Raw genomic sequence first — 20,361 nt, 5'->3', positions numbered from 1 at the left:
AGATTCAATGATTTGAATGCAGCTTATTTTTATGATTCACTTAAAATTCTATGAGCTTCTATGCTGTGCATTAATTCTTTTACATGAAGATTAAAAATGTAGAGCCACACTATGAAAGATTAAACCAAACTCAAGATTGCATGCCTAACTCTAGCTGCGAATATGTTAACAAGTCCACATTTGTACTTACCTCCCTGTGGAAAGAACTGCGAGTAAATCTCCTTGAAGGTTTCTTCATTAACAACACCACTGGGGCATTCCTAGGGAAAGTGGCAAGAAGTGATGTTAGCAAAGTCTTCATAAAAGGGATTTTATACATTTTAAATAGAGTTGACTTCTATGCAAAGATGCATGAAGAAAGTTAATCATCATTACTACACACACACACACACACACACACACACACACAGGGGTGGGGAGGGCATAAAGTATTTTTCTCATGTATTCAAGAAATAAAATCTTGAAACTGAAGGTTTAAATATCTTTTCATATGGAGCGCCGCCCTCATTTGCGGTCCATTGCTGCGATCCATGATGACTTTGGAAAGAATGGATTAATTTTCTCTTACACTCCATCATTGAAGGGCATTAGGGCAGGAACTCAAGAGAGGAACCTGGAGGCAGAAAATGAAACAAAAAATGGAGGAGTTTTGCTTACTGACTTGGTCTCCATGCCTTGCTCAGCTTTAGCTACAGCACACAAGGTAACCAGCTGAGTGGTCAGCTCCATTCTTGGCTTTTTCTTTTTTCCCTTTTCTTTTTCTGTTTCTTTATTTTACATTACAGCCACAGTTTTCCCTTCTTCCCCTCCTGCTGTCTCCCCTAGCCTCCCCTCCAGTCTACTCCCTAGCAGAAGGTGCTTGAGGAAGCAGAGGAAAAGCTGATATAAATTTGATATAAATACACTACATATATATGAAGTTTAAAAATACAATTAAAAAGAAGTTATTACTGAAAATAACTAACAATCCCTTTAAGGCTTAAAATAGTCACCACTTTACTAATAAGCTTGTTTCTCAACTGTGAGCTTTGTTTATTCCGATAAGCCAGTTAGTTCTTCATTTGTAATGAGCTTCCTTGGAGGGATTTTCACTTTTCTCATTTGTTCAAGAGAAATATCGCCTTTGGTCTATAAACAATTTAGACTGATAGCTTTGATGTGAGTTTGTATTTACAGAATCTGTCAACATATTAAATCAATCAATGACAGGTAGCAGCTAGCGTATCTTCATTGCAGTAGAGACGTAGACCAGAAAGTACTTGGATATTCAGTCAGTCAGAGAGGAAGATGTAAATGAGATTGGTACTTTCCACGTTATTACAATTATTTTTAAATTAAAGGAGTTCTATGGAAACAGTAATGATTTCAAGATCTAAGAATATTGGAACAAAGGAAGGAGAAACAAACATTAAAAAAGTAAAACAGGCAAACCAAAGCATGGCTAATTCCATGTGCTGCTTTTTTTATGACCTGGAGCCCAAATAAGGTCGAGCCTAATTCTGGATGTTTCAGTTAATGTGCTTATGAATGCAATTTACACTTAAATTTTTGAGCTTTTCTGAAGGAATCCATCCTTTGCCATGGTGGTGAGAGTCACTCAATCTCCTTGAGTCTTGGAAAGAACAAAGTCTGGCAGTGTTAATCAGTAGGGGTCCCTGGGGTCATATCTTTGTTTCATAAAGGATGCCTTTTTATGCTTCAAACATTCCCTGATTGCATAGCCTATTGGCTTCCTAGCTCAGAATTTGTACTGGCAAGACTTCTATGGTATTTTAGCAGTCATTCATTCTTCATTCCGTCAATCTTCCTTCTTTTCCTCCTCCTCCTCCATTTCCTTCTTTTCTGTTTCTCTCCCTCCATCCTACTCTCTTCCCTCTTCCTTCCATTCTCTCTCCCTTGCTACTTTCCTCTTTCACCTTTTGTATACGTGAACATGTGTCTTTATACACAAATATAAAATTCATTTGTTTTTCTTATGGGTAACCATGGCTAATATATAAAAGAGTTCAAACCAACACGTGCAAACTTAGAAAAAAGAAATAAAGTAGCATATGAATACTCGATTACTCAAAAGTTTTGATTAAATAACTCTTGTTGGCAGTAGGGGACGGATTATAAGCACAAATGAACACTTTGTGGCTGGACTTCTCACACATGTAAATTGTGAATGATTAGCTACTCAGCCATGAGCCATCTGTTTGTGGCCATGGAGGGAAAGAAAACGTTTGGCTGTCTGCCATCAGGTGAGAAATTTTTGCACAGTCAGAATTTGAAAACATCCTTCCAGCAAAAGTGATGCTGGCAAAAGACAAGGGTCAAATACAAAGGGCCATCTATATTCTGTAAATTGTCAGTTACCTTTTGTCTTGAGGCATATTTGATGGATGTATTTTATAATAAGAAAGGATTGGTAGAAACTGATTGTCTCATAAATGCTTGTTTTTGTCTGGTGAAATAATTTTTCAGCAAATGAAATGCTTCATTGATTTTGAGGGCAGTAGGCCTCACCAGGTAAAATTTTTTATATCCATTTCATATTCATTACGTTAATTTTAATTTATAGAAATTATGCATTTATACAAAATCTAGGCTCTGGGACTATAGTAATAAGCAAAACAATGTTTTTTTTTTCTATCAGAGCCCAAGATTGTTATTCCTTTTTTAATTTCACAAAAATCAATGAGGCCTATTAGCGCTGCCAATACAAGTGTGTGACCATCCACTGAAATGTGTTAGACCTCTTAGTGACTATACCTTAAAGAAAAATAACACTCCCTTTCTTGGGAGATATCAATTTATGACAGCTCTTTAGCTAGGGGAGTGGGATTTCATGCCCTCCTTCCCTATCCATGCTGGCATTTTGTCTTGCTGAGCTCCCATAGACCTTGTGTATAACACTACAACAGCTGTGAGTCCATACATACATTAGCCCTTCGTGTCTGAGAGACACCGTGCCCTTGTCATCCTCTACTGCCTCCCACTCTTATAGTCTTTCCATCCCTTCTTCCACAACGATCAGAGAGCAGCATAGCTGTCGCATTTAGTGGTTGTGTGTGTGTGTGAGAGAGAAAGAGAGAGAGAGAGAGAGAGAGAGAGAGAGAGAGAGAGAGAGACTCCTCAATAGCTTATTCTCTGTATCTTTATAATTTGTGGGTCTCTATTAACTGCTGTCTTTTGCAAAAAAAAGACACATAATTTGAGATGCAGTAGCTTGGTTTATTCACATTCTATAACTCAAGCATATGATGTCTTCTGCAATATTGTCTCATGTAAAATTATGGAAGGTAACTAAGAACATTGTAAAATAACCTGTAATATTTTGGGGGGATTTCTGTGGGACCTCCCTGACCAACAACCTCAGTAGAGGCAAACTATTTCTGACATTTGATTTCCTATTTGTTAGTCTATGGCAGCTATTAATGGTATTGCACCCCTCTATATGGTAACTACATTTAAGTTCTTTTTGCATATACATTACCATATTGTAGGAAACTTCTCCAGTAATAGCAGTATCTCCTATGACCTTTGCAGAAGGTTTTTCTTGCTAGTTATTCCTTCATTTATCCTTTTCTCTAAGTCCCAACTCCATTTAACCATTCCTTTTCTATCTCCCTTTGCTTCTTTAGATCAATGTGTTGTCTTCTGTCTTCTGATACTATCCCATGGCACCTTACTGATTGCTTGACTTCCAAATGAGATGCACATATTAGTAGATTCAGACATAATATCCACAATTGAAAGAAGACATGCAGCTTTTGTATTTCTGATCTGGGTTACCTCAATCAAAATGATTGTTTCCAAATGTATCCATTTATAACAGTTATATAGGTTTTCATGTATGCTTAGTACATGCCTCACCAATTGAGCTACACTCCAGCCCTCACCGAGTTTTATTGTCTTTATTTTGTAAGATTTTAAAATTTACCTTATATGTATAGGTATTTTGCCTGTATGTATGTATGCATACCATTTCCATGCATGTTGCCTGTGGAGTTCAGAAGATGTCACTGAATACCCTGAGACTGGAGTTATAGATGGTTGTGAGCCACCATGTGGGAACTGGAAACCTAACCTGGGTCTTCTGCAAGAGCAACAAGTGTTCTTATCTCCTGAGGCAATCTCCAGCCCCACTAAATGCTTCTCAAATATCTCATAGCTCTCCTATTATTCTGAATCTAGATATGGAAAAGTCCTAAATAACTATGTTTTAATTCTTGTGTAATGTAAACTTCATTAGAACCAAACCTACACTTCTCTCACTCCTTCAATTGTTATGCACCCTTGCCTTTGGATATTTTTTTTCATTTTAGGTGTATAATCAGGGCCATAGTGTCTGAAGAATTAACTGTGGAAATATGCTCTTTTGGGAAAGCATGCAAGGTCTAATTGACAACCAGCTTCTCTCATCATGCCTGTGATAGGGAAAGCCACACACAATTGGAGATAATTTTACTCAAAATTAGAGACATTGATTACATACAAACACACACACACACACACACACACACACATAAAGAGAGAGAGAGAGAGAGAGAGAGAGAGAGAGAGAGAGAGAGAGAGAGAGAGAGAGAGAGAGAGATTCAGAGAGAGAGACAGAGACAGAGAGAGACAGAAAGAGACAGAGAGGGACAGAGACAGAGAAAGACAGAGAGACAGAGAGAGAATTGTTTGTTTTTTTAAAATAGAAATTGTTGCCTTTAGTTCAGTAAATACTGTTTTATCTTCTTTTTCACTGTGTAATTGTTACTCTCATGAGCAGATGGACACTAAAAACATTTATGGTAAAGATTTGGCATTCGGCTTAAGAAGGCTGTAAGTGCTTCTCCACCAAAGATTAAGGATGTAGAGTTTTCCGAGTGTCTGTTGTTGCATTAATATGGAATGACAAGTGTGTTTCCACTATTTTTGTTCAAACCCCTCACCATGATATAGTTAGAATCCAATAAACATGAAATATTATTTTATTGTACATGACTGCTGTTAATTTGTCAGTTCTTGATGAGATCTCTGCCCTTTGTGACAATATAGCTGTGCTACTAATGGCTCATTTGATTATCTTAGCTGTGTCATGACAATGTAATAAATATTGTAAATATTAACCTTATTTTTCTTCCTTTCTTTCTTTTTTTCCTTTTTGAGACAGTGTTTCTCTGTGTAGTTCTGACTATCCTGAAACTCACCCTGTAGGCCAGTCTGGCCTTAAATTTAGAGATTTAGTGCTTCTGCCTCTGCCTCCTGAGTGCTGAGATTAAAGGTCTGCACCACCACTTCCCAGCTTAAATGTTTATTGTTTGTTTTGTTTTAGTAAATATTGACCTTTCATAATGACAATGTGATGATAATGGTGAGCACAGGATGTGTTCCAGGCATTGTCTTGAATGTATGACATTGGTTATCTCATTTAGATGGCTAGATATTAATATTACCTCTAGTTTACAGATGACCAAAACTGCCATAAGGGAAAACTACCAAAAAAGCCTTAATTAGGAAATGGCAGACCAGAGTCCCTGCATGATAGATTCATGAAAATTCAGTGTTCAAAGCAACTTTCAAGGAAATTCAGTTTCATACTCCTGTTTTAAAGGTATGGAGATCAAGGTCAATAAAGTTATAATCATTTCCCTTAGTTACATAATAGGCTTCCAAGCCTTATCAGTAATCTTGGCTAATGCACTGGTGCCAGAAATGCTCTTTCATCCCTGAGATTGTTGGTATTTTCTGCCATGGCAAATTCAGAGCAAGATAGTACAATGTTAGTAGTCTTGGTCTTCAAAATCATAAGTGTTGTGGTAGTCACGGACGAGTGTAGAAGGGGAGAAGGAAAGAAGGAAGGGCAGCGAAGAAAAATGTATATAGTACAATAAAAACAATTAAAAATAATAAATAATAATAATAAACGTTCATTAACAATAAAAAAAACTCAATTGTAAGTCCTTCTGCCATTTACAAGCTGTGAAAGTTGCGACAATTTGTTTTATCTTTCTGTGTTATTGTATTTCTCTGTAAAATTGAAATGACATTGGCCTCAGAAAGCTGGTATTAGACTCAATAAATAAAATGTACATAATGATATCTCAGCCTCTATCTTGCACAATTTGCATAGTTCATATGTTAACAAGACTTTGGGAGGCAGAGCTCCCTCATAGAATGGGTGAATGTAACATTAATGTATTAGACGAAGGTTAAACTGTATCTATCAAAATGCTTGAACCCAAAATAGGATAGGCCTATTAAAATGCAATGATTTTTATTAAGCAGATTCATGAATTAGGCCTCCTCCTCTTGTATTGAAAATTAAGTTTGTTCTATCTAATATCATCAGCATCGACAGAAGGATGCTGTAATTGTGAATAATAGCGGAGGAAAATAAAGGTCATGATTGTAGAAGTAAATGTCGATAGAAATTCAGGAGCCTTTCATTCACTAACTTAAACCAGAAGTATTCTCAATGAGACTTGCATAAGCGAAAGCATGTTAAAGATGGTGTCATCAAGGAAAGTGTAGGAATGGCACTTTTGAGGCAGTCACATCTATTCGTAGGAAATTTCTAAGAAAATTAGTTTGTGAGATGTGTTATTAGTTTTTATATTTTCACCTCATAAGGAGATGTTTCAACTTTTCATACAAACTTATCCTAGCTCTGAGGAAATGCACTAGGAATGTTGTAATGGAATACAAATGAGACATATACAGCAAATGATATCATCTATCTTGAAATTACTTCCCTACTCTTCTAGTTATCTTCTCTTGAAGAGTTGTCTTCTATCAGGTGTCATTCCCTCAGCTTTAAGATTATAAGTAAGCATTTATATATAGGGCTAGGGAGAATTGTCAGTGGGTAAAGGTATTGGCCATCAAGCAAGATAACCCTAGTTTGATCTGTAGGACCCATATGATGCAAGGGGAGAACTGACTCCTGGAATTTGACTTGTAGAAGCACACTGTCACAGGTACACAACCCACGCCCATCATATATACCACATACAAACATACAAAAAATCTAATGATGAATAGGACATTTAGAACTAATCTTTAATAATCAAGGTCAAAATATTGTGGTTGAAATAAGAGGGAGTGTTGTCCATACATATGTGGGAAGGACCTGAACTGAGTGGGTTGAGAAATGAGCACACAAAGTTAGAAGGATGTGTGGGGGAATCTTAGCACATGTAGAAGGGGCGTGAGTGTGGACAAGATTAAAGTACATTGTATTTGTATATAAAATTGTCAGAATAAATAAATACATTATATTAAAAAGTCGTTGTGAAATGAATATTCTTTGGGCTATCTTTGTAATAGTTGAAATTGCATATTTAAAACATTTACATATTTTATTAATTCTTATACTCACCTGTGGTACAACTGAAGATCTATATATGATAGCCATTGTGGGATGCTCAAACTGAAAACCTTGGCTTCTACTACCAGAGTTGTTTGTTGCTGATTTTTTTTTTCTTTTTTCTTTTTTTGGTTTTTCGAGACAGGGTTTCTCTGCAGCTTTTTTAGAGCCTGTCCTGGAACTAGCTCTTGTAGACCAGGCTGGCCTCGAACTCACAGAGATCCGCCTGCCTCTGCCTCCCGAGTGCTGGGATTAAAGGCGTGCGCCACCACCGCCCGGCTGTTGCTGATTTTTTTTTTTAAAAAAAACTATTCTTTCTTAGTCTAGCTGATAAAGAGGTGTGTCTCGTATTTATTTGTTTTTTCACTATGCAGATCTGATTAATTGATTAACCATTTTCAGATTGGCATGGTATCAACCCAGTGATATTGAAAGAAATCAACTTCTAAAAATGTTCTCAAGAGGAACAGTTAGAGTGAGTGCTTCAGTCAGAAAGGATAAAATATTCTGAGGCAGATGTTCGCTCATATAACTAGAGCAAGGTGTATTTGGGCAGTTTTGCAACACTCTATTCCCTTGCAATTGAACTTTCCTATTCTGGAATATTAGCGAGTCCTGAATCCTTGATAATTTCATTAGGCCCATCATTGATGACCTTCCAATATGAGCTTATATACATTCCTCGTTAGCTAAACCAATGTTATTGAATGATGTTTCCATTACTTGTAGTAAAAAAACATTTTAACCTAAGCTGCGGTATTCTTACATTTTTATGTATCTCTTGACAAAATATGAAGACAAAAATGAGAATTCATGTGTTGAAATGAATTTGGTGACAGTTCTTCTGGACCTAGACATATATCATCTGCGATTATCCCAACAGATGGATATATACAGCTGAATTGTTTTGTGTAGTCTCAGAGTTTGAAATACCTTTTCTAAAGTATATCCAAAGAATAGTTGAGGGAAGGTCGGAGCTGTGGTGGGTGAATAAAACTAACTTTTAATGATTGCCCAGGGTTTGCTGGGCACTGAGCCAGGCAGTGGAGGAGATAACATCTTCTCATTAAATCCTCATAGCAAGCAGATATTTTCCCACATGGCTTGTACCAAACAAGCTCAGGATAGTTTAAGGAACGTTGCCGAGGTCAGAGAGAGGTTTAATCAGGGGGCCTTGGGTTTGAACTGGGATTGGACTACAGAAATTTACATATCACTAAGCTTTTTCCCAAACATTATTGTAACTATGAAAAAATGCGTAACTTTATTACAATATCTTTGAGCCCCATGTATTCACAGAAACAGAAACCACTAGTTATATAGTAGGCAAGTATTCCCATAGCAAGCACTTATTGGGACCCTGGGGACACAGTAGCAAATCAGCAGGCATGTCCACATCCCCAGGAGCTTTCAGACTTTTGTGATGAGAAGTGTAGCTCAAATATCCACACCAACCAGTCTCTTACCTAAACATTGGGAAGGGGGCACAAAAACGTAAGTAACTCATGTTATCCTAAAATGTATTTAATCGAACAGTATGGAAGAGCAAACTTTCTATGTCTATGAAGGTATGAGCTCCTGCATAGGAGTGGGCATGTGTGGACAGGTGAACGTATGTGTGTGGGTGCAGACATGAGTTCCTGCATTTCTTTTGTCTCTTCTGTCTTCTTACCTACAGCTTCCTGATGCAGCCCTGAGACTCTGGAGCTTGGCTGTAAAACAAATTAGTGTTTATCCTGATAAATGCGCTCTGTCTATTGTAATGACTTGAGAAATTTCTATATTCTTCGTTTTGCCTTTGTCTGGTGGTTCTTCAAGATTCTTCTCTGAGGAGGGCAGACAATTAGCAGAGGGTCAGCAGGTGGCATTGCAAAGAAGGCCATTCTGCTGAAATTGTACTGTCTCCCGGCGCCATTCTGCAGCAAGTGCACTGTGCCCTGGCTCCAGGTGAGAGTGCTACCAGCTCTTCCCCATGTGACTGTTGTGATTTGGTGGCGTACAGGTGATGCTGGGCCTTGTTAATTCCAAGCAGCAGTCACCGAACTCTTTAAACTGCCCCGGGGAGCACAGGTGATAGAAACACAGCATAATTGTCCTGGAACACTCTTTACGGTTTAATGTCCTATTGAGACACAAGGGGGCAGTAGTGTCCTCTATGTTAACGGGGATCACAATTTCTGGTCATTTTCAAGGTTTGTCTTTACCTAAACTTGGTGCATATCCAGCTACATTTCTGTCAGGAAAAGTATTTTTTTCCTTATGGAAAGTGTCAGTAAGCCTTGCTCCTATATTAAATACCTAGAGGACTTAACTGTTTCAGAGATAAAAGCTCAGAGATGTTTTTTCATTCATTCTAGATTATTGCATGGGAGCAGCAAAGCCTAAATTTATAATTACTTTATGTTTATACGGTCACTAGTGGCTTTAATGAATAAAATCCTAATCGTAATCCTAATCATAGTAATAGTGGTGGTGGTGGTGGGTCTTAGAAAACAAGAAGGCTAGCAAGTTGACATAAGAACAAAAAGAAATTAAAAATTGAGTGTGAAAACTTTACTGTGGGCGTGGAGTCATGCTGTGCAAGTCCACTTCATTGTTTTATAAGGAAATAATTTCAACCCTTGAAATCAGTATGCATATCTTGTGGCTATTTATTCATGGGACCTAAATAAAGATAAATCATACACAAACTGGAGCCACCTGTCATTGGGAAACACTCCATTGCAGTTTCTCCATGCTGGGATGATTTCTACAATGGGGACCCCTCTGGCACCTACTTGCTTTTGTTATTTTTTCCCATTTTTCATAAATAAGGTATTTTATTTGTTCTTAAATATCTTCTAATTGTTTGAGTTCGGAGACTTTCTTACTCCCATAGGCTTCTTAAAATTAAGACATCCTCTTATATAACCACACTGCAATTTTCAATATCAAGAAATTAATTTTGTTTTGGTGGTGTTATATAAATCACAGCTCTTTTTCAAATGCTCCACTTGCCGCAGCTGTTTGTTTCAAAGCAAGGCAACAACCCTTGCATGAAAAACCTTTTTCCTAATTTTATCAAAGGGGTAGGTTTTCAATATTATGAAGTCACCCTAGACCTGAGACATTAGAAACACTGGAATACAGTTTCCTAAGATGAGCATCATTCTAGAAGACGTTTGTCTTAGGATTTTCCCACTGTGACAAAAATACCTAAGCGAGCCACTTAAAGGAGAAAATATTAATTTCGTTTGACGGATTAAGAGATTTCTGGATAACAACTGGTGGAACGCAGCAGCCTATGTCATGGGGGCCATGGAGTAGAGAAAGGGAGAGACTGCGAGGGTCTGCTTGTATTCTCCTTTATCCCCGTCTAGCTGATTGGATTCATCAGCCTGTGGGCTGCAGCACATGTTCAGGGATGCTCTTACCCACTGTGTCACCATTCTCTCAAAATGCTGTCATAGGTGTGTTTTACTAATTTCGAGGCACTTATCAGAGGAGTATCAGAAAATCCCAAGACATTCTTCCAGTTTCATACTGTTTAGATTGTAGTCTTGGAAATTTGGTAGTACCTGGCTTAGAATCTATGCACATCATATATGTCAGTGGGAGTTCAGGTAAGTTTAACATCTGAGAGATTTTTCTTGTTTAATGATTTTATATTTTTTTTCTTAGTTTCTTTTCCTGTTGCTTTGATAAAATACTGTGACAAAAGAAACTTAAGGGATAAAAGGTTTGTGTTAACTCATAAGTCCAAGGACAATACATTACAGTAGGCAGGTCAAGACGGTGGGAGCTTGAAGCTGGCCACAGTGCATCCATAGTTAGGATCCGAGTGCAAATGCACGCCTGCTGCTGCTCAGTTTCCTCTTGTCATCTACATCAAAGTGGGACTTCCTACTTCAACTAATGCAGTCAAGGCCATCCCTCATAGGCATGCTCAGATGCCTATCTGCCACGTGATCTTCAAGTCTGGATTCTGATGACAGTTAACACTAGCCCTCAAAAATATGTTCCCATAGTGGAAATGGAAACCAGGACCCCACTCTGAGCCACACCTCTAAGCTCTTTTCAGTGTGTATTTTAGAAATATATTGCACATGTGAGTGGATGGAAATAAGTAAGGGATTAAAACAATCAATGTTATGGAGGAGGCCCTTCATGTAGAGCTTAGGGTCTATTTGATAAGCTAAACACAGGCGATACAGATAATCCTTTGGTTACTGTTCTAGTAAATTCTACAAGAAAACGTGGAAGGGCTGAACCTGGAAAGGTTCTAGAGACATCCTAAAGAATGTTACTTTTATACAGAGCCCTGAAAGATAAAGAGAAGTCAACAAGAGATAGAGGGCAGGAGGGCAGAAAATCTGCGATGTGATCATCCACTAAAGAGATGGCCAAGGTGCCCAAGTGAGATGCTCTCAAACAAGGTTAAGTAACTCAAGGTCAGCTATCTAGGATGAACATCAAATGCCTGTACCATTTACAATAAGGTAAGTAAAGTATATTTGGCTATCAATATTGGTTGTATCTACAGTTATGAATTCAACCAAGTACAGATACAAATTATGATCAAAAGAGTCCAGAAAGTTTCATAAAACATAACTTGACTTTACTGCACATTGGACGCTATATTACATCCACATAAACAAAGATAAAAGCAGGCCTCTAGCTGCCGCTCACCTTCCCTCCCCCAGCACTGCAATGGCTGGTTGAATCATTGTATGCCTCACAACTTCTACTCACTCATATTGTACTGTAGTTAGGCCAAGGATGTCTGTTGTCCACACCAATCATTATAGACTCTTGAGTCTTGTTATTATCTCCTTAGCACTACAGCATAACAATTATTTGAATGGTATTTACATCGCCTTAGAATTGTATGTAACTTAGAGATGATTTAACAGATATTGAAGAATAGTTATAGGTTTTATATGTAAATTGTAGACCATTTTAAGTGAGGGACTTGAGAGTCTTAGAATGTTGGTATCCCTGAAATATACTGGATTCTCCATCACCTGTTTTATAGGTCTTTGGAGAGAATAGCGTGGTCAGTTCTTGTATAATGTACTCAGTAAAAATCTCAGTCACATTAGAAAGACAGAGAAATTCATTTATCCATTAGACCTGTATTTCTAACTTTTCACAGTATTGACATGTGTAATTGTTTAGCATTAACTTTGCATGAGGTTGCCTATCAACAAAACAAATAGGAGTTGAAGGCAGACCTGTCCTGGCCCCTCTGGATTCTTGTTTCTCAGCTGCCATGTTCTGATTGAAGAATAATTTACCACAGATGTATAAACATTTCTGGAAATCAAAGAATCGAAATTTCTTCCTCTCATCTCTAAAGTTTGAAAAAAATTAGCAAGAAAACAGAGAAAAAACATTTTATTCTTAACCTAGATAACTCATAATTGTTAATATGTGTGTATGGATTGCCGTTGAATCTTATTCTTCATTTTTATTAATAATGATGGTAGTTATTATTTTTGTGATATGTACATGGTTGAGAAATTTTAGCTGGGTCTGTTTTCTACTGAAAGTCTGAGGAAGGCCTCCGTGGTGCTATTTTAAGAGTTGAGTATTAGTGGGAACTGAACTGTGCTGAGAAGTAATATAATACATACAATAGTTCCAATTATTTGTTTTCATCTTTGCTCAATTTTCAGGGCTGTTGAAAGACATATCTAAACCTTCTAGTTCAGAAGCTTTTTAAAATACATACATATAAAAGGAATACGAATGGAGTTACGAGGGCCTGCAAGACTGGAGGCTATGAGAAGCAGGTAACTCGGTGCATAAATATATTTACCCCAAAACTGAAGTAGTATAACTCCTATCTTTCTTTTTATTAGCTATAATAGTTTAAATATTATATATGCACTGATTTACTTAATACATAAAAGTTGACTTCCTCAAAATAGCCAGCAAGTACAGGCTTATGAAATAACATAAACTCTAACACTTGCATTTCCCATCTGAACATGTGTTCATTTTAAGAGCTGATGTATGTTCAAGACATTTGTTTGAAAACATGGTAAAAATATTATTTCAATCAGTGAGAGATGCTATTTGAAGCCCACTGTAGATGAGTTTGTGATTCGGTTCCTTCCCTATGGAGGCTCACAGCTGCAGGTTTATGGTCTTCACACAGGAGGAAGGGAAAACAAGAGTTTGCTTGTGTTAGCTACCAGATATTTTTATTTTATGGTTTGTCAGTTGTTAACGTTACTGATTCCCAGAAAGGGGCCAGGATGTGAATTTAAATCATCATAGCATTACACTCAGAGTCTTGTTATCTTTATTGGAAAATGAGAAATCCAGGGGTGGTGTGGTCCTTATGTAACCTTTCAATATGCTACAAACATCTTCTGCTTTTCTATTCCTTAGGATCCCTGGTAGTATGAAAAACAATTTTTATGATAGTTAAAATGCTTATCTGAAAATGGACACCTTTTTGTCAAGGAAAAGAGTTGGAGCAATGGTATTTTATGTATTATTTTTCCCTACACTTATTTCCACAAATGATGGGTCTTTCTAAGGACTATTTCCTTAGAACTACACTTTGAAAATGATTTTTGGCCGAATTTGATGAATATATTTCCCTCTACTTTATGCCATTGTAATAAACACTATCCATCTTAACAACTTTAACATTAGTAATAAACCATATTGCAGGTTAATTTATTAAGTAGGACTACAATTACTTCCCATCTTGCGATCATCATAGAGTCAATTATAAGTGAACATAGGTGTCTTTTGTTAGAATCAACAGACAAATATATAGACTTTCTTTGGAGGAATGTGGTAAATTATACTTCAAATGTTTCTGTGTCCTTTAATGCATATGTTGAAATATAATATCCAGTGTGGGGAATTATTATAGATCTTTTGGGTCATGAGGAAAGAACCCACATGGAAAGCACTGATTCCTTTGTGCAAGAGTCCTAGAGTACTTTTTTATCCCTTCTATGAAGATGCAGCAAAACCACAACTTTCTGTGAACCAGAGGAAACTGAATTGCTGGTGCTTTGGTCTTGGGTTGTTCAATTTTCAGAACTGTAAAAAAATGAATCTCTGTTGTTTGCTACTTAGTTTTATGTCAACTGGACACAAGTTACAGTCATTGTGAAAGAGGGATCCTCAGTTGAGAAACTGCCACCACCATATTGCCCTGTGAGCAAGACTGCAGTACCTTTTCTTGATCCATGATTGATGTAGGAGTGCATAGCTTACTATGTGCACTAGAGTGCATAGCTTACTGTGTGCACTAGAGTGCATAACTTACTGTGTGCACTAGAGTGCATAGCTTACTGTGTGCACTAGAGTGCATAGCTTACTGTGTGCACTGTCACCCCTAAGCTTTTGGTCCTGGGTTCTATGAGAAAGCAGACTGAGCCAGCCCTGGAGAGCAAGCCAGTACGCAGCACTTCTTCATAACTTCTACTTCAGTTTCTGCCTCTGGCCTTCGGGCCCTGGCTTTCTTTAACTATAGTGTGTTATCACAGAAATAGACACCCAAACTAGGACAGTCATTACACAATCTGTGAGAGTGCAAGTTGTGGGCTACAGAAAAAAGCTCAAATACATATTAGTTCAGTGTCTGACACATTGATATGTGGAATATCTGACAAAATCACAGTGAAGATGGACTGCAGACAATCAGGAGCAGCACTAGGTAAGAGACCACGGGGTGGGAGTAGATTTTTCAAGTAAGTGGAAGTAGAATACAGGGTTATAAAGGGACAAAGGCAGTAATTAAACAGGAGGGTTAAGTAATAAAACAGGAGGATGGGAGTACAGGGTAGAGGAGGGAATATAGAGGAGGAACTATTGCTTAAGGACTTTAAAAAAGTCGTATCTATTTGCATGCAAAATTCAAGATGTCATTGTTTTTTACCGCCGAGTAGTACTCTAATATGTATATATTCCACAGTTTCTTCATCCATTCTTCCACTGAAGGGCATCTAGGTTGTTTCCAGGTTCTGGCTATTACAAATAATGCTGCTATAAACATAGTTGAATAGATGCTTTTGTAATATGATTGGGCATCTCTTGGGTAAATTCCCAAGAGTGGGATTGCTGGGTCCTGGGGTAGTATCTAAACTTACTAATAGTGACAAAGGACTTTTAAAAAGTCCTATCTAAACTTACTAATATTGAAACTTCTTAAAATATATACATATGCAAAAGTAGTAAGCAAATAGATTTACCATGAGGAGATAATATCTCACCTAAACAGAATATATCATCAAATAAAACGCCTGGTAACGGGAATGGGGTTATAACTTTTTAATTTTTTACCAAAGGGATCCTATAGACACTTACAATCCCAAACTTTACAGGCTAGTGCCAAGGCTACTGTTAGCCTTGCCAACTGCACAGTTAAGCCCTAACAACTGAATACATCACATAGTGAAGCCATTGGACAGGGAAAAACTGAGCGAGCACTCAACCAGCAACCTCACTCAGACTGACTGGTGCTCACAGTGCTAGAAGATATTATACATGCTACTGGAAGGGAAAAGTAGTCATCAGTCTCACTCAGCTACAAATCCTGTGAGAAAAAAAACAGCACATTGCATGCAAGATATGCCCACTAATGTAATAGAGGCACAAATATTATGGTAGTAACCAACACTTCTTGACTGAACTTCTTTCCTGCTTTAAAAGGAACTCATTGCTGTTAATAAGGACAAGAACCTGACACTAAACAGGTCATAGGCCCTAGAGGAAAACCTACTGCTGTTATTTTGCAAAATGAATATGACAATAAAATGACTCCTAATGATAAAACTACATTCATAGATCATTGCATCACTCAACTCTCATAAGAGAAGTTTCATCTTGCAGAAGGGAGATGGTAATTACTACAGAGACCCATAACTGCACAATGTGTAGAGAGTGAGAGAGTTTGAGCACTCAATCTTGAACAGTATGTCTTTATTGTTCCATTTTCTCCAAGGCTCAGTGATCAATATGCAAAAGAAGAGGATAATGAAAGAACCAGGAGGCTCTATCTAGAGGGGGAGAGGGAGAATAAGAGACAGAAAGATGATGGAAGGGATGAGAAGGAATCCTCAAGGTTAGATCAGCTATTCTGATCTCTTCAAAAAAGTCTTCATTCTTCAGACATTTGTAATCCATTCAAGTCTGTCATGTGACTATTCCCTGCTGCTTGGCTGAAGGGACCATGTCTGAAAAAGGAGTAGAAAGAAAGTTTCTGCCCTTGCTGATGGAATTCTGGTCCTTGGCTACATGTATTTCTATCTCCTTTTGGCATGAGGGGCAACTGCCCTTTTAAAATTTCAGTAAAATACTATGACTTGAATCTTTTTTTTTTCACATGGTTCAAAATATCCTACATTCACCAAAATGGTGGTATTTTTTTCTCTTTGATATTTTCAAGACTAAGCATAATAAACACAGTAGTTTTTTTTTCTGTTGATGAGTTTTAGTACACAGAAAGAAAGAAGATAAATGAGTTCCCCATTTTTTGTAGTTATTATTTTGTGTTTGGACTTCAGATACAAAATGGATATCATTTTGTTTTATATAATTTGTCTTCATAACCAAAAAGTGTGGTCTTTAGAGTGCTGTTGTAAAGATCAATATGTCACTGAAATTGTGCAAAATAATTGATAAATAAAAACACAATAAAACAGTATCCAAACCCTAAGTTCACATTTAGGAAAATTTAAAATCTCAAGGAAAATTAATTTCATAATTATTTTTACTTAAATCAAGTCTTATCACTGATTTTCTATGAAGCTTATACAGTAATAATATTAAAAGAGATAGGGGAACAATGTGATCTGTCTCATCATTTTAATATATGTCTTATATTATATGAGAAAATACCCTTGAGAAATAAAATTTTGTAGAACTGTGGACTTTAGTTCTAATATTAATTATATTTATTCCTTAAATGTTTTCTTGGTTAGTGTTAGGAACTAAAGTCTTGGGAACAGAGCAGAAGGAGGGAGAACATGACCAAGGTAGTCAGGACCACGAGGGGTGCGTCCACTCACTGAGACAATGGGACTGATCTAATGGTAGCTCACCAAGGCCAACTGGACTGGGACTGATGGAGCATGTGATCAAACCGGTCTCTCTGAATGCAGCTGACTGAGAAGCCAAGGACAATGGCACTGGGTTTTGAGCCTACTGCATGTACTGGCTTTGTGGGAACCTAGTCTGTTTGGATCCTCACCTTCCTAGACCTGGATGGAGGTGGGAGGACCTTGGACTTCCCACAGGTCAGGGAATCCTGACTGTTCCTTGGACTGGAGAGGGAGGGAAAGGGAAATGGGAGGAGGGGGCAGATGAAAATTTGTAAAAATTACATAATTTAATAAAAAACAACAACAACAATAAAAAAACCCAAAGTAATTCTCAGAAACAGCCCTACACAACTCTTCCTTACCCTTTCCTCCAGTCCTTTATTTTATCTGTACTGGTCCCCTCTCTTTCCCCTTTCCCTTCTCTTCTCTTTTTTTCTTCCCTTTTTTGTTCCCTTTGCAGCCCCATTCCTGTAAGGTTATCTCATCACTGCTGCCAGTCCTCTGATGACTTTAGGTCTTAACCTGCTTCCCAAACAGCTATGCAGAAACCTCTTGGGAAGCTGGAGTTTGCATTCCCAGGTAAAGAAAGAGCTCCATTCAGAACCAATTACCTAGGATTTTGCTTGCTGATACATCTGGTAATTACTCAGATCATTGCACATCATTTGATAACACATGCAATTCTCATGGCGGTCTGCTTGTAAATTGGCTTGAAACAACTTCAGAGCACACTTGACACAGTATATATTGAATTTACTTACTGTGTCTCCTATAACAATTTGATAAAAATGTCATTATTGTGTTGTTGGTTTTCTGTTTTACAAAAATTCACAATGAAAGATTCAATGCAATTAACATTTACTTTTCTTTGTTACTGTCTTCTCCATTTTCTTGTATGTATGAGTATGAATTACTTTTGTTGTTAGATCAAATAAAGTTTACTATATAATGAGAAGAATTGTTACCATCATAAAAAATTTACCTTTGTACACTCTACTCCATTCATTTGTCAGTTTCTAAAGAAGTATAAAAGTTCCAAAGTATACTATAGGTTTCTAATATCTGGTTATAGGTATTTTCTCATTTTAACCTTTTGATTATACTGAATGAGTTGCCAAAAAATTCATTTCTTTTGCTGATGGAACTCTATTTTACTAGAAATTAGGGAATCTAGGCTATTTTTAAATTTTTTTCCTTACCTCTTACAAAGTCTTGAGTAGTCTTCATATTATTGTAGTATTATTTTTGTAATTATGGGCATAATGAAATACCCTCCATCTCCTACAAAGGGTGATCACACAGAAGCATGAAAAGGTAACCAGAAAGATGCCTTTGGTCTACACATTTTTAAGGACAGTTATGTGTAGCTGCTGATACAGTTTCAATGGCCCTGGTTGACAGACCTATTTATCTTGAAATTGGTTGGAAGCTTCTGAAATATTGGCATATAGATGGAAGCTGATATGACTAAGTTCACAATGGCCAGAGTCTAATACCTCTAGTCCCCACATCCCATCCTGTCAAGTACTTTTCACATTTCATAGTAATAAACAGATTTATATCTGGAAATTTCTTTTCAAGTGCCCATATCTTCTTACCAATAGGTTGATAACACTTTATTTCTAGACAGTTTTATTTGGATGAAGTTGGTCTATTTGGACGTTTTGGAGCTGCTGTCGGAGAGTACCATAGGAAAGTATTAAATGCTGTGTTGGATTTCTGATGTCCCTTTAAAGAATTTCTTTTCTGTCTGCAATTTAAGTTTTTTTTAGAGTTCCCCTCCTGCTCTTCTCATATTGACTTCATTGTGTAGCATGATTAAAGAAATTCTCAATGAAAAGTTACCTTAGAATTAAACAAAATACTTAACTGGAATAAAGGGATATCTCTAAGTACGTTAACTTTAAGTGCAAAGCTATTATCCAATGATTCATTCACAATTTTTTTCCAATTCTTGCTGAATCAAAAGTAGTCATTTACAGTTTAAAATAGGGTATTAATTACTGACCACACAAGTTATGCTATTAGTAATTTGGAGAATTTAATGCATAATTTTATTTATGTTTACATCAGTAACATATTTTTTACAGTTGTTATTAGCATAATTTATTTTTAATTGGAATTCTCATATAGAATATTTTTTCTGTAAAAGCAAATATACTTTATGAAAGAACTGTCTAAGTACTCATATCTGTTTATAAGTTGCATGTTTTAACAATCTGGTGATACTTAAAAGCAGTTTATTCTGAAAATTGAGTTTCTTCTCCCATGTCTAAGGGATGTTAAAAGGATACTATTGTATTATTTTTGAAGCATTTTATCTTCTTTCAAATTCTTTATATTTCATCCTGCAGTAGCTCATTTGTTTGAATATATGTAGCTCATTGGATTTTATACTCTGTGAAGAAAGGAGTATTTTTGTGCATCCTGTTCAAGGCTAGATTCCTGTATTTAGCAGAGAGCTTATGAAGTAACAGTCTAGTTAATATCCTTAATTAATTAAGAAAGAAACTATAAATGGCATGAGACCAAAAAGATAATTTGCATATTAAGGTAGAAAGGTGTGATTCTTATAACTGTGAGCATATTGACTAAATTGTTGAATATTTTGAAAAATTGTCAAAGATATTTTCCAGGATACTTCATGATCACTAGTTTTCTACTCAATGATAAATTAATTAGTTATGAATCCACAACTATTTCTCCTACTAAATGAGTACAATGTTATGTAGCTTTATCATTGTGGTGATCTGTAGAGGAGATGACACAGGGCCAAGAACTCTGAGGAAGATACAGTTGTGAAAATGTATCACTCGTCCTGGCATGCTAGAGCATGCGGGGACCTTGTCCCTGCATCAAGGGAGAGCGACTTCAAGCAGGATAGTCATGAACAATCCATGCTCATAGAGAAGGGATTGCACAAGCAAAGGCTACGCATCACCTGCAAATAATAATAGTTCTGAATGTTTG

At 36.9% G+C, this 20,361-nt stretch overlaps 1 protein-coding gene across 5 annotated transcripts in view; it reads right to left on the bottom strand.

Annotated features, from left to right (window-relative positions):
• Kcnip4 (potassium voltage-gated channel interacting protein 4) overlaps positions 1-20,361 on the bottom strand; it is a 486,636-nt gene that overhangs the window by 39,735 nt on the left and 426,540 nt on the right. For all 5 annotated transcript variants that reach the window (XM_038335455.1, XM_038335447.1, XM_038335465.1 and 2 more), the window contains exon 3: positions 191-260. In XM_038335455.1, coding sequence (XP_038191383.1) covers positions 191-260 — 70 coding nt within the window. The remainder of the gene's footprint in view (positions 1-190; positions 261-20,361) is intronic.

The sequence above is a fragment of the Arvicola amphibius genome, chromosome 1 (assembly GCF_903992535.2).
Source record: "Arvicola amphibius chromosome 1, mArvAmp1.2, whole genome shotgun sequence".
NCBI classification, from domain to species: domain Eukaryota; kingdom Metazoa; phylum Chordata; class Mammalia; order Rodentia; family Cricetidae; genus Arvicola; species Arvicola amphibius.
Note: the sequence above shows the minus strand (reverse complement) of the source record. Positions and strands in the feature narration are given on the sequence as shown.